This window comes from Syngnathoides biaculeatus, chromosome 4, assembly GCF_019802595.1.
Source record: "Syngnathoides biaculeatus isolate LvHL_M chromosome 4, ASM1980259v1, whole genome shotgun sequence".
Lineage (NCBI taxonomy): Eukaryota > Metazoa > Chordata > Actinopteri > Syngnathiformes > Syngnathidae > Syngnathoides > Syngnathoides biaculeatus.
In genome coordinates, this window is record NC_084643.1 from 5,192,392 (window position 1) to 5,219,069 (window position 26,678).

The 26,678-nt window shown below is 46.5% G+C and overlaps 1 protein-coding gene and 1 long non-coding RNA gene across 13 annotated transcripts in view; one reads left to right on the forward strand and one right to left on the reverse strand.

Moving 5' to 3' along the window:
• Nucleotides 1-22,257, reverse strand: part of fam222aa (family with sequence similarity 222 member Aa) — an 85,434-nt gene extending 63,177 nt beyond the window's left edge. For 2 of the 12 annotated variants that reach the window (XM_061817027.1, XM_061817034.1), the window contains exons 1-2: nucleotides 13,671-14,453; nucleotides 12,317-12,431 (exon numbers count right to left, since the gene is read on the reverse strand). In XM_061817027.1, the coding sequence (XP_061673011.1) occupies nucleotides 12,317-12,420 (104 nt within the window). In that variant the 5' untranslated portion in view covers nucleotides 12,421-12,431; nucleotides 13,671-14,453. The other 10 variants (XM_061817039.1, XM_061817036.1, XM_061817031.1 and 7 more) reach the window with 9 other exon arrangements.
• On the forward strand, nucleotides 14,828-19,241 carry LOC133499667 (uncharacterized). Its single transcript, XR_009794710.1, has 3 exons — nucleotides 14,828-15,517; nucleotides 16,099-16,243; nucleotides 18,918-19,241. It is a non-coding gene; the product is annotated as an uncharacterized LOC133499667 (long non-coding RNA).
• Nucleotides 22,258-26,678: the final 4,421 nt, after the last annotated feature.

The window sequence follows — 26,678 nt, forward strand, 5'->3', positions numbered from 1 at the left end:
GTGATGCCTGCAAAACCAGCTTGTCCTTATCAAAAGCCCATTTTTAACACTCCAACTCAGCGCATATTTGAGTGGGACGTTTTCACACGCATCGTTTTTTTCAGTGTTTAGATGGGAAAGATGTAAAACCGCCAAATGTGAAGGAAACGGCTTGTAAGTGTGGAACAGATACAAGTACAACGGAAGAAACTCGCTTCCAGCAAGCACTCGTCTCCTCCCGCAAATCCATCACGGTTACGTAAGGCCGGAGGCCACAATTGAGTTTTCACAAGTGTTATTATACAGCAGTTAACTCCAAAAAATAAAATACGGCGACACATGCTTATACCACTGAATGACGAGGAAACAATGCTACATGTTGCATTGCCTTTACCGTTAATAAAGCCTTTCTGATGGCAACAGTTTGACCCTGGAACAGATCAATTACAGATCCATTATTTTCTGTGAAAAGAAATTGATTTAAGGCAGGGGTGCTCAATGGATTGACCGCGAGAAAAAAAAAGATCAGTTGTTTTTTTTTTTTTTTTTTTTTTTATTTTAGCTCACCGCGCATATGCTAACAACGACAGTACAAGAAAAATGCTGTCAGTGAGTTCCGCCCATATTTTAAGCTCTCGCCTAAGAAACTTTAACAAACATGAGTATGGATGCTGCAGTAAAGAAGACAAAAATGTATCAATTTCATACGGAGTGGGAGGCGGCGAACTTTTTAACGATGTCGTTTTCGAAGCGCGTTTGCCTTATTTGCCAGTAGAAACGGCATTTTCGAACTGTTTATGGAAATTACGACACCGACATTCCGCCAAAAAGCAAGATTAGAATGAGAAAAGTGAACGAACAAGAATCCCAAATTGGCCGCAGAGTCAACTTTTCACGCAATATAGTTCAACAGCGAAAGCCGCCATCGGCCGAAGCGACGTTTCCGGGTTCGTCACGTCATCGCTAATAGCAAGAAGTCCTTCCGAGACGGGGAGATGGTAAAAGAGGCAGAGCTGACTCACTGTTCCGATCTTTTAAAAATAAGGCGGAAATATTATCTTCAATAAAATCTCTGCAGCTGTAAAGGAGTACAGTTACACGGCGCTGTGAAGATTATGAATGTTTCTAATTGCAGTTGGATGAAACCACTGACGTGAGCGACACAGCCCAGGTGTGCATTTTCATGCCCAAGCCGTTTAGTGATCATCATGAACTCAGTAGTTACAAAAAAATATTTAAAGTTAATTATGTTGTGTAACGTTGGCTCATGCGGTTATGCAAGGCACACAAACATATATTTACACATAAAGAATCCTCAATATACTTTAAAATAAATGTGTTTTAATTTTTTTGCAGTGCATAGATGTTTGTGACTTGGTCATTCTATTTCATCATTGGTCAGTCAAAAAAAAAAAATAATATGGCATATGGCGTTTAGTGATCATCAAACGTGAACTCAGATAGTTACAAAAAAAGTTAATTATGTTGTGTAACGTTGGCTCATGCGGTTATGCGAGGCATACATTTACACACTAAGAATCGTCAATATACTTTAAAATAAATATGTTTTAAATTTTTTGCAGCGCATAGATGTTTGTGACTTGGTCATTCTATTTCATCATTGGTCATTCTAAAAACAAAAAACAAAAAAAAAAAAAAACCCCAACCCTTCCCCGTCGATCGCGAGAGGCTGGATGCTTAAGAAGTAGATCTTGGGGTAAAAAAGTCTGGACACCCCTGATTTACTTAACCTACTCATGGGCAGCGTCCCATTTTTGGGACATCATGATTTTCACACATTGTATCCTTCAGTGTATCAAAATATTGAAGTGTTTTAATCTGAAGCCATAATTTAGTATCAGGAGAGGATAACTCATCGGTCAAAGTGAGCAGTTAGATTTTTGGGACGAGATTATAAATTAATAAAGTTATCATATAATAAAACCATAAAAGAAAAAGAAGTGTTATTTCCTTGATTGTGGCCTGTTATGAGACTTTTATCTCAATAAGGCAAGAAATTGCCACCCTCCCCATTTAGGGGTTCAGGTCAGAACAAATCGGAAATTTGACCCGCATCTCTGGAATGGGTCGTGTTAAACCTCGGGGCTTCGTCCCACTGCCTTTCAAGCATGTTTGTGGTGTAATAGTGCAGTAACAACGAGAAGGGAGACGAGAGAAACGAGACGGCAGGGACATTTGAAGGTCTGAAGTGAGAGGAAAATAACAAAAGCTTAAAAAAGCTAGTCAGAGAATAAAAATCCACCCCCAAAAAATAAAAATAAAAAAACCTCCAGAAAGGTAATTCAGTGACCTAGATATTATAGCTTTTCTGTCACGCTGTTTCCCGGTGCCTCGTCCAGCCATCATGTTGAGTTAAGACAAGCATTATGCCGGAAAGACTATTTGTTTAGGTGAGGAGCAGCCGCAGAGCTAATATGAGCACAATTTGCTCAGCGGGGTCAGAGGCGCAGAGTGGAGGAAGTAAATGAGGCAGTTGTGCCCCCTCGGGGGCAACACCCCCCCCCCCGCCTCATACATCACTGGATGTTTTATTCAATACAGGCAGGAAGGCTCCATGGCAGGTGCCCTGCATGGCTGAAAGGGGGGGGGGGGAGATATTACATTCGGCAGACAGACACACCGGCAATAACGTGAAAAGTGTGTGCAGCTTTCACCGCAATCACGCACGCGTTTTGGTTCACGGGACACTTCAATAGGTACACGTGCAACAATAACTCATCACGCAACACACCGACAGTGCGGTCACCCCCCCCCCCCCTCCCCCCACAAAACTCCACATTAGCAAGGAACATATTGGATTCGGGCAGCAGGTGCACCGACCGAAGCGCCCGTGGCGGGCCGGAGCAGCGCAAAGAATCTCAAAATCCTCCAGCAGCACGACTCAGCCTCAAGTCTTCAGTCATTAGTCACATTCAAAATGAAAAAAAAAAAAAATCTCAATAATACAACACGCAAAGGAGATAATTAGCCCGCGTTCGCGATGAAGGCTTTGCGTGTGCGCGTTCAGGGGACGCGCAGAAGCGGCCCGAAAACTTTTACAGTTGGACGCTCCCGTCTCGGCCGATTTTACGAGCTCTGCAGTAAAACAAAAAAATTAAAAAAAATAAAATGCAGGAAGACCATAAAAAGCACAGTGGATGTCATTAACACCCCGGGCGGGAGGCGCGCTAATTGCAGCAGACATTTGCGGCGAGAACCTTGCCACGTCCGGGTCTGAACCCGCAAGGGGGCAGCGGGCGGATCGGTACCGGCCCACCTAGCCATAACACTTTTTTTTTTTTTTATGATGATGATGATGATTGTGGTTCAACACACACGCCATGCAATGGCGCCATCCAGTTAGCAGAGCAAAGACTGAGAGCAAGGTTGTGACATTGCGTTTACTATTTGAAAAAAATAAATTAAAGGGGGGGGGGGGGCCCTCGAGGCACGATTTCAGAAAACATGAAATATATTTACCATAAATTGCTCCGTAGTGCAGACTAGACCTCCATGCGTGCGGAAAACATCGAGCGAGCCAGCTGCGTGCTCCCAATTAGAAATGTTTCATTTTTATTTTTTATGTTTTGCTCAAATCCAACAGCGCAAGTTTATCCTCTTTTCTTCTTCTTCTTCTTCCTCCTCCACGACCCGTTGCAATTTAAATCCCACACTTGACGAGCTTTGTAAAAAAAAAAAAAAAAAAAATATCTCGGATCCTCTGCCAATGTTTTATTTGTATTTTTTTCAATTTTTTTTTTCTTTAGCGGAGGTCAAACGGTGCGGAAACAGGTCCTCGGAGGAACAATTGCGCAGCGCAAAGTGCGCTCCGGGCTGTCGACGTTTCGCCTCCGACGCGAGAGGGAAAGGTCCCCGGGTTGCGTTGAATTTCTCTCGCTGTTATCTCCGCACAACCAGGCGGTTGGAGTGGGGAAAAACCGATCTGCAGTAATTCCACAATTCCGAGAGAGAGAGAGAGAGAGAGAGAGAGAGAAAGATCCCAGCTGTTACGCGTCGGTTTGAAGTGGTCGGAAAAAAAAAAAATTGATGATACAATCGAGGCAATCCCGTGCCAGTGGCGCAATGACGCAAATCAAAATCGAGATTGAAATTGAAAAAAAAAATAGATAAATAAAAACAACAACAAAAAATAAAAAACTCTTCAATCGCTGGTGGCAAAATGAAAAAGAAATCCCGCTGATCCGTCTCCGCTCGCTCCGTCACTTTCTCCCCTCGAAGCAGTTTTTTGCCTCCACATCCACAACGCGGACGTCCAGCCGCTCTCGGGCACTGACCTCACCCCGTGCTGCTTCTCTTTGCTGCATGAAACCAATCGAGAAAAGGGGGAAGGGGGGAACCCCCAAATAATAATAGTAAAAAAAAAAAAAAGCAAACTAACTCAAATTTGGACGAAAGGGCTGGCAGCTCCGGGATGCGGCGGTCCTTCCCTGGTGCCGAGCTGCTGAGACTGACAATAACCCGGAACGCTGCAGCCCGTCAGGCTGCGGGGACCGCCCACCGACCAATCAGCGACGCCGACCGACACGAACATTCCCACGGCTCGGCCAATCAACGATAATTGACGGCTGTTACCATAGAGATGCGTGGCGTCCGAGCGTCTGAAACCACGTTGTTTACTGGCCTTACAAAAAAATTAATAATAAAGGGAATGCGTCGACTATTAATTGGCGTGGCAGAATGCAGATTGAGATCTTCAATCACCATTTTGTCCTCCGCAGAGATTCATCCATCTTGGAGCAACACACTAAAAGGTTAAATGTGACGTCGTTGATTGCGGACAACCCAAGTCAGAAACGAGGGGACTCCTACGCAACCACAATCATCTTCGCCGCGTATCCTCACGAGCCTGTCCCAGCTGTCAACGGGCAGGAGGCGGGGTACACCCTGAACTGGTTGCCAGCCAATCCCAGGGCACATCGAGACAAACGGCAAAAAACTATTCTCAAGTCTTTGAGGGTCCCAGTGGTTGGAGTTTCGCCTTGGGACGCATGAATATAAATGGCTTCACCTAATGTTATGAAAATTAATCTTATGTTTTAAGGAGCTAAAAAAACATGTACTCAAGTAAGTACGTACGTACGTACGTACATAAGTAGTCAACTAATACTCATATGATACAGGTAATTACTTGAGTCCAAGTATTAAGTGGCAAAACTAATAATAAAGAGGAACTTGTTTGTAACTGCTAACGTAATTTATCAAACCGATCCGTCACGAACCTCCGGTACGGGGCTGGACCCAAATGCAGGACCCCGAGACGAGGGGCATGATGTTAGGCGTAGTTTTATTCAAAGCTGAGGTCATACACGGTGTAAGCAGTCCGAGAAAGTGGAGGCACAGCAACGCTAGGCTAGCCGGGATCCAAAAGACACGCAGCAAGGTCTGACGACTAGGACGCAAACTTGGGAACATGAACTAAGACGGGACTAAGCCATGGTGGCACAGAATCGCTGTGACGACGATAGCTCACACCAACCACACTTTCTCTTGGTGGTGGAGTTTCCTGCTGGTAGTGAACGCAACTCACTAACTCAAGGCAACGAACTGGCAAAAGCCAGTGACATAAACTCTAACTACAGTCCCAAAGTGAAACAGAGCAGTGGCGCGGCCAAGTCTTGCTCACGACACCATCAGTCCATTAGTGACTGAATTCCGTCCTACTTTGGGCTTTTCTTCCAAAAATGTGACATCACCACTGCGTCACTCAAATTTCTAATAAATCCGTCACACACACCTCCATCTTGCTTGAGTCAGCCGCAGCGCATATTTTTGTCGAGAGAGAAAAAAAAAAAACAAAAAAAAAAAACCCCGTCGCGAGCGTCCTTGGATGCTTTTCATCTTCGTCACCTTCCCCTTGTCGACAACCGCACCGGGCCGGGCCGCAGACACCCAAAGGGGAAGGACAAGCAATCACACATCGCCGACTCATAATAAGCTGACGGCGGGGAAGTGGGTGATGCAGCACTCAGCTTATGCCAAGCGCTGATAAGAGCCCGAAAGTATTACCTCGATCTGGCAGGCCCCCGTTCCGAGAAATCCATTGTGAGCCGGGTCATCAATTCTGTCCTATCTGATTGCTCCCCGATGCCGGGGCTGAGATGCGCGTCACCGTCGCCGGCCTCTCCGCCTTTCAAAACGGTCTTTATGACTTGCACTTTCACGCAAAAAGCAGACCTTCCTCGGGGCACGGTATTTTTACGGGAAAACTGCGACGTGAAACGTGGGAATGGTTCTGATTCCAGCCCGACTGCGTAACCGTAACGTAAATCAAACACATGAGCAATCAATCGAAAACGAGCCAATCAAGGGCAGGCGCCGCCGCGAGCCAGGCATGAAGACAAACAAGTCCCTTGATTAGATGATAAGCGGAAGACTCAACAAACATTCGAGGCATGTGTACCGTGGTTTGATTAGCGCTGGCCCAATACAAAGAAGATTGGACACAAATTCGTTGTGAAAACACTCAGCTGTTCCAATCCCCCGAGGCGGCATGAGGGCACATAAAAACAATGAATTATTTATGGGGGGGAGCGAAACATCACGGTGGATAATTTACTGCGGGCTGTATTAAACGGAGCTTTCAAAATAATACATCCGAGCGCGTGCGCTTCCGAGATATCACTGCCGGTGACGCGCCGCGGAGCCCGCAGATTGGAGGTGAAATTGTAATTGTAATTGATAGCGATGAGCTTTCCGCTAAAACGCCGCGAGACCGATCCCGGCGCTAATTGGGCTTCCTCCTCTCGCGCGATCAAAGCGTCGCCGCCGCTTCGGCGCGGTTAAGGTATCGAAATGAAAGCGCAGGATTGGGCATGCCTCTATGAAAATCACAGACCACAATAAATCCATTCAATGCATCCACTCTTAGCCTCTCTTTGAACAGCCCATCTCATAAATAAAGCTCTTTTTTTAAACGCCCGATCACATCCTGAGCTAACATCGGCGTCTGTCTTGGAACTGACTGCCTCGTGTTGTTCAAATGTGTTCCTGAAAGTGAACCCGCTTTAAAATGAGCAAACTTTCCACAAAGTATCACAGGGGGTAAAAAAAAAAAAAAAAAAAAAAAAAAAAAAAAAAAAAAAAATCAATGGCGACAGAGGCATGGGAAAAAGAGATAGCATCGATTTATCTGCCATTGATCGTTGAGGATCGCCGCGTCGCCGTCTGCCGAGGGGATGAATCTGTAAAAAGGTGTCGGGTGGTGGGTGAGAGGACGCAGAGGTTGGAGGATGGGCGTAAGGGTACCCACGGGTGGCGGCCATGGAAAATTTGCCAGGAGTGGGAGCAAGAGTGGGGATCAAGCGGAATAAGACTCGAAAAAGACCACGGTGCTGTATGGGCAAGCTTTGCATGAACAGCGTATCCAATAGTTTATGTAATATGTAACCTATTTTGACAATGTGATATCAAATCCTCTCTCAATTAATAGTGTTTTGAGAAGATTTTTATCGAAAATTATCAATTTTCAGGGGAATTACATTGCATTACATGACTTACGTGCGCAAATGTGACGTGTACCGTGCCGCAACAAAGGCTCGATTACATGGGACACAATTTATGCCCAGCGCGGATTTATCATCATCTGATGAAGAAATAGCAGTATCGGTTGATCGGGAAGACGGAGGTCGCGTCCAGCAGAGGCCGCTGGCCGAGCTTTGGCGTCCGGCGGAGGCCGCGAGCCGAGCTTCGGCGTCCGGCGGGGGCCGTTAGCCGAGCTTCGGCGTCCGGCGGGGGCCGTTAGCCGAGCTTCGGCGTCCGGCGGAGGCCGTTAGCCGAGCTTCGGCGTCCGACGGAGGCTGTTAGTCGAGCTTCGGCATCTGGAAGAGGCCTTTAGCCGAGCTTCGGCGTCCAACGGAGGCTGCTGGCCGAGCTTTGGTGTCTGGGGGAGGCCGTTGGCCGAGCGGGGTCTGGTGGAGGCCGTTAGCCGAGCTTCGGCATCCAGAAGAGGGCTTTAGCCGAGGTTCGGCGTCCGGCGGAGGCCGTTAGCCGAGGTTCGGCGTCCGGCGGAGGCCGTTAGCCGAGCTTCGCCGTCCGGCGGAGGCCGTTAGCCGAGCTTCGCCGTCCGGCGGAGGCCGTTAGCCGAGCTTCGCCGTCCGGCGGAGGCCGTTAGCCGAGCTTCGCCGTCCGGCAGAGGCCGTTAGCCGAGCTTCGGCGTCCGGAAGAGGCCTTTAGCCGAGCTTCGGCGTCCGGCGTGGCATTTAGCCTAGCTTCGGCGTCCGGGGCTAATGGCCTCTGCCGCCGGAGCTCGCTCGTCAGGCTCAGTGTCATTCCCATCCGAAGAACCATCCGCGGCTGCTGGCCCAGAGCTCCGGGGCCTTTGTTTAGGCACTTATGTCCAGCGCGTAGGCCTCCGAGTAGTCAGACTCCGCGTCATTCCGCCCGAAGAACTATCAACACTTACTGCCACAGATTCAAATGTATTCCTCCGTCTTAACGATCAACCGATCCGAGATATTAGCGCCATGTAATCCAGCATTTGGAATGGCACGGTACACGACACATACGCCCACATGGATCATGTGACTCGCGAAAATGGCAGCGCCCCTGAAAATTCGCAATTGTCGATAAAACTCTTCTCAAAACACTATTAAATGATGATTTAACATCACATTGTCAAAATAGGGTACATATTACATGATCTATTGGATACACTGTTTATGCAAAGCACTGGATTCCCCCTTTAAATGTCTTTGAAGAAAGTATCGAGTCTTTTGACGTTGAGAGAGGAGTCAGAACTAATAAGAGGAACATATTAACAAAGTGAGCTCAGTTGTACTACCTGTTATAGTTCCTCACTCATTAGAGAGCAAAAAAAAATGACAAAGCATCTCCGGGCATGACAGATACGAGGTTGTTTTTATGGCTCTGGAGGAAGTGTTCATTATGATGAATTCCGTTTTGGAGTTATTTAGTTGAACAACGTTTGCTCACAACGATTTCCATGGCTTGTTAGTTAATACGTGGGAGGGATCAAACTTGGACTGCTTCAGCGGGGTGAGAGTTTAGTGTCATCTGAATGGCAATCAAAACCCTCCAACCCCCCCCCCCCCCAAAAAAAAAAAAAAAATCTTTCCTTGGGGATGCATTCAGATGACAAACAAGCGGGGCTCTAAGATGGACCCCTGGGGGACTCCAACAGAGAGGGGAGCATGGGAGGAGCCTTCACCTAACCTTAATCAGCCGCAAAAGAGCGAGAAATTATCGACTGAAAATGTAGCAATTGTGCATTACTACTTCTAATATTCGGTGGGTACATCTCAGCGTTGCAAATTGAATAAAAGAGCCTCATTTTAAACGTTCGACGAATTTTGCCGAGCGTAGAGTGACTTGGCTAAATGGAGAGTAAGCACGCATAAATCCTTCTATTGCAAGCTTGACAAGAAGCGTATATTTTGTAATACTTTATGTCTGGCTCGGCTAATAGACGCGTCTCCGGTCCAGAGACTTCCTACTGACAGCCAGATGTTGATAGGAGGGGAAGCCAGGAACAGAGATCAGCGGCCAGAGCAGCCACGCGGGCCCAGTTGAAGTAATACTCCTTTCCACTTACATAAACCGAAGTCTTTACAACATCCTTCGACCTCTTGTGCGCGCCTGTTAGAAATCTTAAATCTCAGCCGACACCGGCGGGGATTCGTGCCGCAATCCTGCTTTTGTTCCAAGACATCCTCTTAGCAAATAGTACTGCCACGGCGGCAAAAAAAAAAAAAAAAAAGATCGCGACCCGAAGTAGCGTTTCCTGGCAGAGTTTGTCGGGACATCAGTTCTGGGAATCGTCACCGACGTGCTTGACATTGTCAGAATAATAGGAAGTGAAAACGAGTTGTGGTTTCAGGTTCAGTGATGATGTAAAACACAACAACAAAAAAAGCTTGAACATGATTAGCCACATCTCTGATGTTTGCTCATCTGGATCAATAAAAAAAAAAAAAGTACCGTAATTTCCAGCCTATAAACAGTGACTTTTTTCATACGCTTATGCGGTGATGCGGCTAATTTGTGCATTCAGCACGGTCGGAAGGGAGCACTCGAGTGTGACACTGGTGGAATATATGTGCCGAGCAAAGTGACTTTTACCGGTATGTTTTTTTTTTTTTTACCGGCCCTGTTAGCACTGCGCTAGCCTGTTGCTGCTGTGTCTCAGGGATTTTTCCCAGTATTTTTTTTTAACTAGCCCTGTTAGCACCACCGTAGCTTGTTGCTGCTGTGTTACTGCCGCGTCTCAGTGATTTAGGTATGTTTTTTTTTTTAACCGGCCCTGTTAGTGCTGTCCTACCGTGTTGCTTCTGTTTTTCTTACCAGCCCAGTTCGTGCCACACTAGCGTTAGCGCTAAGTTAGCGCCACACTAGCGCATTGCTGCTGTGTTACTGCCACGTCTCAGTGGTTTAGGTATGTTTTGTTAGTGCTGTCCTACCGTTTTGCTTTTGTTTTTTTTAACCAGCCCAGTTTGTGCTACCGTGTTGTTGCTATGTTAAGCTAACCTAAGGTATTAAACAATTCTGTGTACCGTCTTTCTTTGTAAATATTTCATGTTTCAATGTGGGCACTCGCGGCTTTTACACAGATGCGGCTTATGCGTGTACCAAATGGTATTTCCTTTCCAAATGTACTGGGTGCGGCTTATAATCAGGTGCGCTCTATAGGCCGGGTTTGACTAATTTGAAAAGTGCCGATTAAAAGAAGGATCATATGATTGTGTTCCTGTTTCTTATGTTATGAGATGATTTCTTTTTGCAGCTCCAGATAAAGAAAGCTGCCAAAAGTCGCAGGGATTTTACAATACGCAATCCCCCGACTGACTCGTATTTTATTGCTACGCATTTCAAAAAAATGCAACACCGCACTGAGGTCGGTTATCTTTTTTTTTTGATCAGCCTGCAAAGAGCCTTGCGAACTAGTTTTCCCTTCCAGGTCCACAACGAGGGCCTGTCTGAAGGCTGCAGTTGTTGTTTTAAAAACAAATATTTTCGTTTAATCTTCAAAAACATCTATAGTTTCTCGTATGACCAGTCAGAGATGACATGTCTTTGCGATACGGCGCCCGGCAGCCTCGAAATATTCTCGCAGGAAGTCGCGAGCCAGCGACAGTTGAGGCTGTGTGTCCGACGTTTGCGTTTTGAAGTGTGTTCTTTAAGGGAGTTGCGACCATTGCTGGTCTCTAGAAATATAATTGTAGTAAAAATGTGCGCGTTCCAGAAGTGGAGAATATGATATTGTATTGTTTTGTTTTATTATTGTCACATTTTACAGTTGTATCAGTATATTGTTCTACAGTTTGTTATAGTTAAACATCCATCCAGCCATCTGTTTGCCGCTTATCCTCACGACGGTCGCAGGGAGTGCCGGAGCCTATCCCAGTTGTCAACCGGCAGCAGGCGGGGTACACCCTGAACTGGTCGCCAGCCAATCGCAGGGCACATGGAGACAAACAGCCGCACTCACAATCACACCTCGGGGCAATCAAGAGTGTCCAATTAATGTTGCGTGTTTTTTGGGATTGGACGGGGAGAACATGCAAACTCCACACAGGCGAGGCCGGGATCGAACACAGGACCTCAGAACTGTGAGGCCAACGGTTTTCCAGCTGATCCACCGTGCCGCCAAAGTTAAACATATTCTGCTTTTTTTTTTTTATTTTATTTTTATTACAGTATATAATAGCTGGCGGCATGGTGGAGCAGCTGGAAAGTGTTGGCCTCACAGTTCTGAGGTCCCGGGTTCGATCCCGGACCCACCTGTATGGAGTTTGCATGTTCTCCCCGTGCCCGTGTGGGTTTTCTCCGGGCACTCCGGTTTCCTCCCACACCCCAAAAACATGCAACATTAATTGGACACTCTAAATTGCCCCTTGGTGTGATTGTGAGTGGGGCTGTTTGTCTCTATGTGCCCTGCGATTGGCTGGCAACCAGTTCAGGGTGTACCCCGCCTCCTGTCCCTCGACAGCTGGGATAGGCTCTAGCACTCCTGTGACCCTCGTGAGGATAAGCGGCTAAGAAAATGGATGGATGGATAAATAATAGCTTCAATTTAAAAAATAATTCAGGTTGTTAAGCCGCACATACTTTTAAAGAAGTAATATAATAAAGTACAATAGGGGCCATTTTTCTACACCGGAAATAAAAAAAAAAAAAAAAAAAAGAAGAAGGAAAGAAAACACCCTTGGCAGCAACGTTGATGCTTTGTGAAAGACCTCACTTGAGAAATTATTTGTGAAATATGCACTCTGACAAGATTATTTCCAGAATTTAAATGAAAACCAGATACCTCAGACAAAGCCCCACAGCTGACCGGAGATGAAATGCGGGTTTATCTCACCTTGTCAGGTCATATGTCTCCATTACAAGGAAGCGGAACCGTGCCAGTGCGGTGAGGTCATACGCAGTGTCACGGCGCTCACACCTGGGACTGTTAAATCTCATTGGCGTTCCTCCTCATTGCAACAACAACAAAAAAAAAAAAAGAAAAAGAAAAATGTAGACACTCTGGAGATGTGAATGCGTTTGCTACATGCAAAAAAAGCAAAAGTTACATTTCAGAAACGGGAGGAGCTTTTAGCCGCAGATTTGAAAACTCTAACAATCCCAACTCGGGAGAAAAGACCTAAATAGCGCTAGACTCGAGAAAATCTCTCGCACACAAACGGCAGCTGTTCTTGGCACGTCTGCCAAGAACACAAAACCGGGCTCGTGTTGCTCGAGAGCTTCACGAGTTGGCGAGTCAGCTTGGAACCGGTGTGCGTGACAGGTGACGGTCCGGTGAATACGCTCCGAGACCGCCTTAGCGCATTGAATACGTCAAATCAAAGGCGGCCATTCAAAGATCTGGCGCCGGCACCATCGAGCGGACGAATGTCGTTTTCTTTTGTTTTGTAATTTGCCTTCGTGTTTTTTCCCGTGCCACACCTTAAAACCGGCTTAGTCCTGTTCACCATTGTACGTCCACTGGCCATAACTATAAGCACACCTCCTCAATCCACTAAGTTGAAACAGAATAATTCTATGAAAAATAAAATAAAAAATCCACCTGTATAGTTCCAATCGGTCGTATTATTTCAACAGGAGTTGCAAGGGTCAATTAAAAGGGTAGAAGTGCCTAATAATAATGATAATTATGTATACTGTAATCCCCAGCCTACAGAGCGCACCGTTTAGAAGCCTCACCCAGTACATTTGTAAAGGAAATACCATTTGGTACATATGTAAGCCGCAGCTGTGTAAAAGCTACAAGTTCCCACATTGAAAGACGAGATATTTACAAAGAAAATCAGTACACAGAGAGTTTAACGCTAGGGCTGCCGCGCTAACGCTAGCGCCGCCATGCTAACGCTAATGCTAGCGCTGCGCTAACAGGGACGGTTAAAAAAAACTAGAGCTAAAAATCACTGAAACATGGCAGGAACACGCTAGCACAGCACTAAAGCTAGCGAGAGCGCTAACAGGGCCGGTTAAAAAAATACCTGTAAAAATAACTGAGACATGGCAGGAACACGCTAGCACAGCAATAACGCTAATGCTAGTGCCACCACGCTAACGCAAACGCAGCACCGACACTAGCGCTGCGCTAACGCTAATGGTAGCGCTGCCACGCTAACACCGCGCTGACGCTAGCACCGTGCTAACGCTAATACTAGCGCTGCGCTAACAGGGCCGGTTAATAAAGGAAAACATACCGGTAAAAATAACTGAGACACGGCAGTAACACGCTAACGCAGCGCTAACAGAGCCAGACCGGTCAAAGTCACTTCTTCAGCACACATATTCCCCCGGTCTCACTCTTACATTTTCGGCTCGAGCGCCCCCTTGCGGCCGTTAGAAAAAAAATATGCACAAATTAGCCGCATCAGGGTTGAAAGTGTGTGTACAAATCAATTACGGTATACAGTATACACATATAAAAGGGTATTATTATTATTAGGGTTTTATGTGATACAAAACAATTGATTATGTGTAATGTGTTCCACCGGAAAGGATTTGGGGGAGCAACTCGGTGATGGTGTTGAAACAACACAGAAAAGAATTTGGGAAAAGCTTAATGCTTATGCATGAGTTGTAATGTTCAAGTAAAACATTTTTGGGTTCATCAAAGAAGTTTGAAGAAAAACTCCCAAGGTCAACTTTTCTTGAAAGCTTTCAGGGAAACAATTAGCATTCTGTGCGCATATTTTATTTTGTTCAACTCCGAAAGTGATGTTGGGAGTCAGTCCAATGTCACAGCTTCCATTAATCTTGGCTTTTAAGCCTCACTTTTATTTCAAAGTACTTATGAGTGCACATTAATGGGTAAATATTTTGAAATGGCCTGACGTTCCGATCTTTGACAATATATAGATATTAACTTGAACCTGCTCTAGCAAGCTACAGAAAAGGTGCGCATTCATTCTTCACTTTTTCAAGCTTCTTCACTGAAATTGTGAAGCAGTTCCCGTAATTTTATACGCGTTTCTCACTCGGGGTGGACCCACCGTCCTCCGGAGCTCAGCTCGACCCAATTTTTCACCTCCGCTCGCGAGTGATCGAGTTCTACCAGTTCTGACGGCTCTCTAGAGCCTGCACGGATTTGAGAAGTCCCTCCTTTGGTCCCCAAAACACGAATCTGACGGAAACACACATACGCGCCCCTCCGCTGTCTTTTTCTAAAAGGGACTAAGGATGGCGATGAAAGGCGGGACGAAAGCTGTCAAAGCAATGAAAGGAACAAGGTTTTGAGGATAGGCGTCAGAAAGCTTTGGACAATGGGATACCCCACCCCCCCCCACCCTGGTTTCATTATCGGCTGGTGTTTAATTGGAAGCAGAAAGCTAATCACATTAGCGGCCACCTCTCCAAGACTCTCCAGGATTGTTGTCTCTCTGAGGCAATCACCATGAAGACTCTTGTCTCATTGAGTGCCCGGTCCACAGACTTCAGTCCTTACAAATTGCCTTTGATGCGGGTGAACTTTAAACAAAAGTCACCGCAAAGTAAACGTACCATCAGCAGAAAGACTTTATGTAGCCGGCGGTACACCTGATGGTGCAAGTGAGAAGAATCCGTGGGAGAATTTATGTGGATGTACAGTCGCGGGAATCCTGTACAAGTTTCCCAAAGCTATTTGGCACAGATGTTTTCACGCCGCTAACGAAAAGCAAAATGTTCATCCGACCATCTTCCAAGTTTGGATCTTTCCAAAGAGATGATTTTGACTCCATACCAGATGGATTTGAGGAACAAAACATCTAGCGTGCCAAATGAAATCATTCAGATTCACACTTCGTCCTAATATCCTCATTCCTTGTTGTGTTGTGAGAAATCATAAACTGTCGTGGTCCTGCCGGTCCGAGCCCTGGCGGTGCAGTTCCCCTACACACCTGCGTTGACGAGGAGGACTCATCTGCGATAACGAACCCCAGTACTTATAGGACCCAGCGGTCGGTCTGGCTTTGCCAGGTCGCTGCCATCCATGCCTCGTTCCAGCACTTCCTTGCTTCTGATCCCGAATCCCGGCGTATCGACCTCCGCCTGTCCTCCGACCAACCCAGTAAGCTTAACTTCCTTGATACTGCTGCTCTCTCTGACTGATCCCCCGTCTTACGACCTTGGAACAAGACCTTTTAACTGCCTCCCTGCGTACCGAGTCGTGCATTTGGGTCCACACTAGAGCTCTGTTTATGACATGAACGCGATCAATATCCATGCATGGATCAATATAAGTGTATATATAGTAATAATTAACAGCTAAAGGGAAGTTGAGCAAATTTGTTATTTGGGAAGTACTGGTAGCCGTTGGGATTAATCAGCAGCCAAGAAGTAGCTCTCAGTTTCAAAAAGGTTGGTGACCCCCTGACCAGCCTTAGGTGGTGGTCTTTATCTCAAACTTCAATAGTCTTGCCGCTCAGCAAGGGTCACTCTCTAAAACTCGAAAGACAAAAAAAAAAAAAAAAACCAAATGTTAAAAAGATGTTAGAGGTCCCAGTTGGAGGCAGTTTAACAATCCCCGGCTGAACGCATTAGCGCAAAGCAAACACGGACGAAATAATAGACTACTTCACCCGTGCTCGTATTGTACTTGTGAATATTCTGCAAGTGACCGTCCTACAGAACTCATTGTTGGTGAAACAGGCTAAGTGTACGACCAACGCAGTACTGCACCAAGTGTTGATGACAGTGTCATAAAGCGACGTAAAGATGCGTTGGGACCTACAACTTCCACGACGATGAATAAAGTTCTCCCGAGAACACAGTTACTGTTTGCGGATTATTGGAGGTAACATTTTGGCAGTGGGGAGGCACGGTGGAACAGCTGGTAAAGCGTTGGCCTCACAGTTCTGAGGTCCCGGGGTTCAATCCCGGACCCGACTGTGTGGTCTTTGCATGTTCTCCCCGTGCCTGCGTGGGTTTCCTCCGGGCACTCCGGTTTCCTCCCACATCCCAAAAACATGCAACTGTCATCTGTCTCTATGTCCCCTGCGATTGGCTGGCAACTAGTTCAGGGTGTACCCCGCCTCGTGCCCGTTGACAGCTGGGATAGGCTCCAGCACTCCCCGCGACCCTCGTTAGGATAAGGGGCGAAGATAATGGATGGATTTTGGCCGTGAAGATGAAACATCACTCAGCGTCTCTGTCCTCGCCGCTTGGCCCAGTGCCGCTCGTATGAATCCCTCGAGACGAACGGCGAGCGGACTAGCCGGAGCTAGCGACGCGAGGCTAACCGCGATGACTCACCCGTAGCTAGTTGGTTTTTTTTTTTTTTTTTTTCAAACTCACAACTAGTCCCATAATGGCAGCCGATGAAAGATTATGTCGATTTACAGTACAGGCACATTCCTAAATAGTATTCTGCCAATTGCTCGCCGCAAGATGGTGGGATGTAAAAATAAAACAATGGACTGTTTTCGAACACATGACTACATCCGGGGGACCTGGCCATGTTGGATGGGTTCGCTCTACTGACGCGCCGTTCACGCTAATGCTTTAGCATACAGACCAAATACACACAAATGTTCCTCCGACTGTTTAAAGTGACGCACGATGGCTAAAGAGACTTTTGAAAGCTATCGGGGCTCATGAGATGTCGATTCAAGAAACCGTTAGGACAAGAACTGTGCTTTGATCGACTCTATCGACCCGTATGGCTTGGAGAAACACCAATGTGGGCGTCGGTAACCTATCCAGATATCGTCCACTAGCTCCTCTTCTCGACAAGCGCTTATACCGTGGACCAACTAAAGAATAACGAAGGTCTGGAGGCCTACAAGCAATTCATCAATGCCTGGGTTCGTCATGCGGACGTATCCATATTTAGCAACCTGTCTCCACACACTGCTAAGTGTGTCAATATGTACCGCGTGATTACAGTCAGCGTTGTGTTAAATAATGTTGATTATACCAACGAAAGAGGTGGAGATCATTATTTTCATTTTTGTTACCGAGAGGGAGACGAGAGAGGTTCGACCGGTGTGACGGTCTGAGCGCTCCCACGTGCTGAAAAGTCCCCTTTGGAATTATGCGCATGCGCGTAGAATTTTGGGAATTTTTCTACTTTTTCTACTTCCGTGCCAGTCTGAAACTTCCCCATCCGTGTTTCTTGCGCGTGTTCATTTTAGCTCGGCGTGCATTTCGCTATGGACGTCTCACAAAGCCGAACACGGCGAATGAAAGCTCTGCTGATAATATAACTTAATTTCAGCACGTGAAAATGATATCACAGTTACTTTCACTATCCCGCATGCGCCTTAATGACTGAGCCCGAACAATCCTCTGTTGATTCTCGTTCAATGCTGGAACGTGCCTTCCAGATGATAAATAACAAACAATACGTTTGCATTTTTTCCTGTATTCTTTCATTCGCTGTTTTCGGCTTTGCGAGACGTCCGCAGCGAAATGCACGCGGAGCGAAAATGAACACGCGCAAGAAGCTCGGATGGGGAAGTTTCAGACTGGCACGGAAGTAGAAAAATTTCAAAAAATTCCACCTGAAGAAGACCTTTCAGCAGTGGGAGCGCTCAGACCGTCACACCGGGAAGAGTCCCAAGTGGAGCCGGCACCTCTTTCCCCGCTTCCACGGCTACATTTTTAACTCAACTCACAAAACAGCTAGCGGTGCGGTAACTCGTTTTTGCAAACTTATTATAATAAAACAGAAAATACAGATTTTGGAGACATGCATTGCATTCACACGCGAGTATTGCGCTTGGCTGCTAGATCGGCTCTGCTGAGACGAGACAGCCGCGGTTGTCGGCGTTTGGTTGCTAATCGCTCCGTTTTCTCGCACCGGTTCTTGATCACAGCTGGCCGTCGAAAGAAAGACGCTTTACGACGCACGCTTTCGTTTGCGCGAGCGATAACGTAGCAGCGCGCCCCCATTCGTGCGCCTTTCTGAAATGATTCCCGCTTAGTCACGGTTTGTTTACGCGGATTCACCAAACCAAAATGGCGCCGGCGTTCTAAACCGGACGGTGTGTGACGTCGGTCGAAAACAGTCTTCGCTCCGTCACTTCGGCGGAGGTGTGGACTCTTCCGATGTTCTTGAGCATGCCTGCTTTTCGCTAAGATTTGCATAAAGACGCATTCTAACAGCCCCTTGACCTCAATCCGGGACCGCGCACGCTCCCCCTTCCACTTTCTCGCCGCTTGTTCTGTCTCGCACTTTTCCTCCCGACTCGTTTCTGCCTCTCTCTACAATTGCTTCTAACCTTTGACCCCGCGCACCACTCTTAATCCTTTTTTTGATTCAAGGAAGGCTGTCGTCTGAATTATTCAGTGTTCATATTTCCATCTTCATCATCCCTCCGCACTCAACTCTGACCTAAAAAAAAAAAGATAGGGAAAAAAAAAAAAACCACAGCCTTTCTTTCACTCGACGAATTACCAGCCCCATCTTCTGTGAGACTTTGCCAATCTATTAATCTAACTTGCCATTTACTGTCTTTTCTCCGCAGCTCTGTTAAAGGTTGGCTGCCTCTCCTCTCCTCTCAACGTGTCACTCAGCCCTTTGTGTGCAAATCCCACGTCTTACTCCCCCGGAGTGAAATATTCAATTTAGATGCCATTTGTTTCACAGTCAGCAATACGGGACACGTGAGCACCGTCCTTTTGATTTTTTTTTTTTTAAATATATATATATACACCGGCGTTACGATCAGCAAATGCACTCATCACCCTTCACCCGGACGAGCGTCCATTCGCTTTTCACATTTATGGTACTCGCTGGATTTCCGCAGAAATAATGCATGTGTAATATACATTAAAATGAATTCTGCTCAGGTTTGACCCTGCGTTTTTATGTAGATAATGTTAAGGGATGACGCAGATGATGCGGTTCTGTTGTTTTCATCAAAACGTGGTCTCCAGCTCTCACCGGAGCGATTTGCAGCCGAGTGTGAAGCGGCTGGGATGAGAATCAGCACCTCCAACTCCAAGACCATGGTCCTCAGTCGGAAAAGGGTGGCGTGCCCTCTCCAGGTCGGGATCCAAGTGGACGAGTTCAAGTATGTTGGGGTCTTGTTCACGAGTGAGGGAAGAATGGACGGATCAGTGCAGCGTCTGCAGCGATGCGGACTTTGTATCGGTCCGTTGTGGTAAAGACAGAGCTAAGTGGAAAGCCGAGGCTCTCAATTTCCCAGTCGATCTACGTTCCTACCCTCACCTCTGGTCATGAGCTGTGGGTCGTGACCGAAAGAACAAGATCCCGGATATAAGCGGCCGAAATGAGTTTCCTCAGCAGGGTGTCCGGGCTCTCCCTTAGAGATCGGGGTGAGAATCTTGTTCATCAGGAAGGGGCTCAGTGTCGAGCCACTGCTCCTCCGCATCCTCGGGCATCTGATCCGGATACCTCCCGGACGCCTCCCTGGTGAGGTGGTCCGGCCACGTCCCACCAGAAAGAGACCCCGAGGACGACCCAGGACATGCTGGAGAGACTGTCTTTCGGCTGGCTTGGGAACGCCTCGGGATCCCTCCGGAAGAGCTGGAAGAAGTGGCTGGGGAAAGGGAAGTCTGGGTATCCCTGCTGAAGCTACTTCCCTCGCGACCCGACCCAGAAAAGTGGTAGATAAAGAGATAGATTTCAATGTTAACAATTCAACCGGCTACAATTCGCTGTTTAAAATTCACTGCCAGTGCCACCAGGCAGGGTTACTTCAGGTCAGAACCAAACAACCAGCCAATCCAATTACGCTTTATTAGTATGTGACGTCACGTAACAAAGAAAACGTAACTGCGATTGGCTGGGTGGTCGGTTCTGACCTGAAGTAACCCTGCCTGGTGGCACAAATGGTGAATTTTAGACGGCGAATTGTAGAAACTATTAAAAATGTGATCACTTTACATTTCAAATTAAAATTGTGGTGGCACTAATCTACTTCCATAGGTGTGCTTCAGCTGAATGTTTTCCTTCGATGTGTGTTGTGGGGGCGTCAACACGTTTAGACCCGGACGTGTCTCCTTGCAAACAATACGCAGGCAACAAAGTCATACGTCATTAGGGAAAATGATGTTCATCTTTATAAGCAAGTCTTACTTTTGAATTTACGGCTATATTTTTGATCAAAGGAACCAATAGAGCTCGTGCACCTAAGTCATCGCATCACGTAACTTGCCGGAAGTGCCGGTCAAACAAACCATTGCTCAATGCTAAGTCGGTTGGAGACGACGCGAAAATACGTCTTATAGCACGACGCCCAGAGTTTTGTCCGATACCGCTAAACATTTACAAGGTGATAATAAATGAAGGTACGTGTAAAAATGAGGGACACTTAGCATAGGGGACCCGTCTTTCATGCCGAAGTCGATGTTTTCGGCGATAAGAAATTGTACTGTTAACCCGCTCCCGCTTGTCCGGGACAACTGGATCTACACATGGATCTGGCGAGTAAGTCGTCGAGATTTACACGGAAGAATTTGAAAGCGTAGAAAAGTCTGGACGCATACAAATACTTTGTTGCTGGATCTGTTCTCAATCAAGAATAAATCCCACATAGCAATGGAGCCACTCAGATTTTTTCAATACAAATACCAATATTTAAAGAAATTATCCCTGGTTTTACACAAACTCACATTCATTAACTATGATTGAGGGGGGGGGGTGGAAAGACAGCGAGTCAGCTCCTCCATACACGGAAGCGTGTTGCGGCCACACATTAAACTTTGGTAAATTTCTCTGTGACAGACTTTTTTTTTTTTTTTAATATGCATTGTTTTCAAACGAGTCCAATGCGTATATAAAAAAGAAAATAAACCGCTGGGATAGGGTTCAGCCCCCGTACACGGAAGCATGTAGCGGCCACAAGTTAACGTAAGTAAACCTCTGTGTGACCGACGGTTTCTTTTCTCTTTTTTTTTTTTAATACGCATAGGACTCATTTGAGAACAATGCATATTAAAATACATTTTTTTAAAAATCGTCTGTCGGGGAGAGGTTTACCGAAGATGAATGTGTGGCTGCAACACGCTTCCGTGTACGTTGAAGACGACTCCTGTCATTTTTTTTTTTTTAAACGTATTGTTCTCAAATTCCCCGACTTGGCATTATAAATAGGGTTAGGGCAACTGACAAGCAGGTCTTTTGGACCGGCAATATGGCGCCGTGAAAATGGTGACGTCAAGTGCACAAGCTCTATAGGTGGATGGTTCACGGGGAGCGATGCGCCGGTGATTAGCTGGAAGAACGTTGCTAGCCGTGCATGCCAGATAATCAAATTCGTTCGACTTTACGTGATATTTGTGACGACTTTTTTTTTTTTATTATTCATAGTCTACAGGTGTTTTTTTTTTTAAATACATCAACTCTAATTAAGGTTTTACTACTGTATCAGAGACTACTATGTTTTCCTGGGTACAAAATCTGGTTATATTGGTGTCATAGGACCTCCTGTAATTATAAGACGGGCCTCTGTGCACCTGTCCAATTTTAACGATTTAGATGATTGCTGCAGATGTCTCAACTGTGACTCACACACGGTCTCGAATCTATTCAAACATGCTGATCCCTGCAAAATAAAAGCAGCCAACAGTTGACTTAATGCACCATTACCACATCAAAGACGCTTTCCTGCACCGCTTACGCTTCAAATATGAATCGACGGTCGCGGCGCTTTCTTTCTGATCCCGGGAATGCACTCCGCTAAACTTATCCCTTGCAAAGATGCACCTTTTCGGACCCGTCTAATCGCTGATGCCACACTTTCCGAGTCCTCAAGTCACTCCTCCGCTCCAACTGCAAATGGCGACAATCCGTTGCCCGGGGAACAAAACTTGTTCTTGGCCTCTGTCACGCAAATCCATCTAAGAAAAAAAAAAGGGTAATAATCATAATAATAATCATTCATCAAGGAAGCTGTTCAAGGCACTTTGCACATTCTGACAGGATTCAGATAAAGTAGAAACACTTTTTTATTGAAGAGAAGGTCACAATAATCCGGGAGATATTACAAGAAATATGACCAAAAAAAAAACAAAAACTCTTTGTTCTGGCGTGTATAAAGAATTGACGGAAAGAGGGAAAAGAGGGACGACTCGTCTGGCAAATTAAATCTATCCAGAAGCTCGTGCGTACCCAGATCCCCTCACAGCGGCATTTTCTCCTCGGCGGCTTTAGAACACCCTTCCTCCTCCTAATGGAAGGGAAGCAGAACAGATGGGACACAAATTGCACTTTCATACACCTCAAGGTTCAAGGCAATTTCCCCTCTGCGCCTGTGAAGTTCTCGGATTGCCTCTCCATCCTGTGAGCCTTGCACTAATCAAAGGGCTTCGGGTTTCCTCGGCGCCCCGACTTGTGCACTGGCGCAAACGCGTACCTACAAAAAAAAAAAAAAGAAAAAAAAAACCACTCCTCGCGCCGGCCACCGCTCCCATTTTGACTCGTCGTCCGTGGGAATCATTTTAATGACGGCGGCGACGGCATCAAAGTCGCCGTTTCAAAACGCGCGGAAATAACGGGCGTTCGTTCGCTCTTCAAGGCGCACGTGCATGATGGTGGGCTTCGTAAAAGGAGGCAATTTTCTGTAATAATGTCGCACGCTGTCGTTACTCATGCAAACAATGTGCCAGCAGGAGCGACAATATCCCAATACAGTCAAAAAAAAAAAAAAATCTTTTTCCACTTTAAGCTAACAAAAAAGTGAATACAAAATAATTATATGAATAATTACATGATAATTACAAAAGGCTTCATCATATAATGAAACAAATTGACTGTATTTTATACATAAACAATAGCTAAAAAGATTTGGCGCCGGAAAGAACAGTGATCGCGATGTTACGTGTGTGCATTTAGTGTTTAATCATCCATCCATTTTCATTGCCGCTGATCCTCACGAGGGCTGCATGGAGTGCTGGGGTCTATCCCAGCTGTCAAGGGGCAGGAGATGGGGTACACCCTGAACTGGTTGCCAGCCAATTGCAGGGCACATAGAGACAAATACCGAGTGTCCAATTAATGTTGCATGCTTTTGGGATGGGCGGCACGGTGGATCAGCTAGTGAAGCGTTGGCCTCACAGTTCTAAGGACCCGGGTTCGATCCCGGCCCTGCCTGTGTGGAGTTTATATTTTTTTCCCCGTGTCTGCGTAGATTTTCTCCGGGCACTCCAGTTTCCTCGCACATCCCAAAAACAAGCCATATGAATTGGACACTCTAAATTGGCCCCAGGTGTGATTGTGAGTGTGGCTGTTTGTCTCCGTGTGCCCTGTGATTGGCTGGCGACCAGTTCAGGGTGTACTCTGCCTCCTGCCCATTGACAGCTGGGATGGGCTCCAGCACTCCCGGCGACCCTCATGAGGATAAGCGGCAAAAGAAAACGGACGGATGGATGTGGGAGGAAACCCATGCAGGCACGGGGAGAACACACAAACTCCACACAGGTAGGTCCGGGATTGAACCCGGGTCCTCGGAACTGTGAGGCCAACGCTTTACCAGCTGATCCACCGTGCCGCCTGATTAATCATTTTCAAGTAAATATACTTTAAAAATACTTAAATATAAACAGACAATTAGGAGTTGGGTTTCTGTTTTTCTGTTTTTCTTCAGGTGGAAAAATTGTTCTCTTTCGTATTCACAAAAAAAAAAAAAACATTATTGGGAGCAAAGAAGAGTTTAAAAACTAAATTTTTACTCACATTGCTACATGCGAAACAGTCATGTATTTTCGAGGAAAAACAATATGAAGGCGCACTGCTAATTGTCAGGCGGAATTCGAAACGACGCAAACACAAATTCACACTAAAAGCGGGAGCATAAGGACACACAAACCACAACACGTAAGTTGCTGTCAGTCTGCGGACCGCAACCAACGCAAAGCCCCATTTGATATAATAAGCTTATTCAATATGTAGTGCTTGTTTGATGTTGACAGTGCGTGGAGAAGGAAAGAAAAATTCACATCACATTAGAAAGTCAACATCCCTGTGAAGCTGTTCACGTTTTGATCGGACCGCGACCACATCATTATTTGCCTCTCGCGCGTCAAAATGTGAAGCGCAAAATTATGAAGCTCACTCAAGGGGAGCATGCGGAGGCACAATTAGAAAGATGGAGGCATGCGCGGGAAAGGAGAGGAATGAAGATTAGCCGAAGTAAAACAGAACATATGTGCGTGAATGTGAGGGGAGGAAGCGTGAAGCTCCAGGGAGAAGAGATGGCGAGGGTGGATGACTTCAAATACTTGGGGTCAACAATACAGAGCAATGGAGAGTGTGGGAAGGAAGTGAAGAAACGGGTCCAAGTGGGGTAGAACAGATGGCGGAAGGTGTCTGGTGTTCTATGTGACAGAAAAGTCTCCGCTAGGATGAAGGGAAAAGTTTATAAAACAGTGGTGAGGCCGGTCATGATGTGCGGATTAGAGACGGTGGCACTGAAGAAACAGCAACCAGAACTGGAGGCAGCAGAAATGAAGATGTTGAGGTTCTCGCTCTGAGTGAGCAGGTTGGATAGTGTTAGCGGGGTGGAACAAGTTGGCGGAAGGTGTCTGGTGTTCTATGTGACAGAAGAGTCTCTGCTAGGATGAAGGGCGAAGTTTCTAAAACAGTGGTGAGATGTGCCGTAGCTCTGTCAGAAGAATTTAAGGTGGAGGTGGGACTGCATCAAGGATCCGCGCCAAGGCCCTTCCTGTTTGCAGTAGCTATAGCGGAAGATTACAGGTAGATGAGAGATGGCGAGGGTGGATAACTTCAAATACTTGGGGTCAACGATACAGAACAATGGAGTGTGCGGTAAGGAAGTGAAGAAACGGGTCCGGAAGGTGTCTGGCGTTCTATGTGACAGAAGAGTCTCCGCTAGGATGAAGGGCAAAGTCTATAAAACAGTGATGAGATGTGCTGTAGGTCTGTTAGAAGAATTTAAGGTGGAGGTGGGACTGCATCAGGGATCCGCGCCGAGCCCCTTCCTGTTTGCAGTAGATAAAGCGGTAGATACAGGTAGATGAGAGATGGCGATGGTGGACGACTTCAAATAGTTGGGGTCAACAATACAGAGCAATGGAGAGTGTGGTAAGGAAGTGAAGAAACGGGTCCGGAAGGTGTCTGGTGTTCTATGTGACCGAAGAGTCTCCACTAGGACGAAGGGCAAAGTTTATAAAACAGTGGTGAGGCCGGCCACGATGTACGGATTAGAGACGGTGGCACTGAAGAAACAGCAGGAAGCAGAACTTGAGGTGGCAGAAATGAAGATGTTGAGGTTCTCGCTCTGAGTTGGATGTTTTGGAGACAAGGTCCGAGAGAGCAGACTTTGTTGATTTAGACACGTTCAGAGGCGAGAGAGTTGAGTATATTGGTAGGAGGGTGCTGAGGATGGAGCTGCCAGGCAAAAGAGCGAGAGGAAGACCAAAGAAGTGGTTGAGGGAGGACATGAGGACTGTGGGGGGGTTAGAGAGGAAGATGCACGAGATAGGATGAAATGGAAAAAGATGACACGCTGTGGCGACCCCTGACGGGACAAGCCGAAAGGAAAAGAAGAATTCGATCAGCGCCAGTAGCTGCGGTATTTGCTGCCATAGCGGCTGCGGAAGTGCTAAAATACTTCCAGCGTTATTTGTTACAGCTCCATTAACAAACAAACATTAGGGCCCATGTGACTAAATACTGCTGACAGAATACTGTGATCAATCTCCATAGCAACCGTGCCCATTAATTAATATCGCACTTGGCGAGTTCGACATGATGATGATGATGATGATCATGGAGCGCGAGAGGGGAAAGGGGGGCTCGTGCGCAGCGTTAGCGGAGCCCGCCATCTTTCATTTCTGGCCTTTGTCCCGCGCCGAGAGGCGTTCGCTCGCTATGCATACCAACCGCGTGGTTAACCGTGTCCCCAAAGCAATTACGGACAATTGGGAAGCTAGTTAGCAATTAGCGGATTAAATATAATGAGTCTGCCGTTGCCATGGCAATTTCGGTTTTCTTCCAATAATACTTGTCAGAACCAAGAGCCCTTTAAAAAAAAAAAAAAAGGGAGAGACGGTTTTTACGGGTCCAGTCCATTTACCGCTATCATTAGTCGGTTATTGAATGCAATTAGTACTTTTCATGCACACTGTAAAATTGGAAGGAAAGCACAAAGCGAGGGTGGTGGGGTTGTGGGGAGGGGGGCGGTGGTGGGGGGGGGGGGGCAATTGCAAATTCACCTGCAAAAAAAAAAACAAAAAAATCAATGAAACTGCAAACCTCAGCGTGAAATGCGGCCCCCTTATTGCTAAGAACAGCTGCGCCG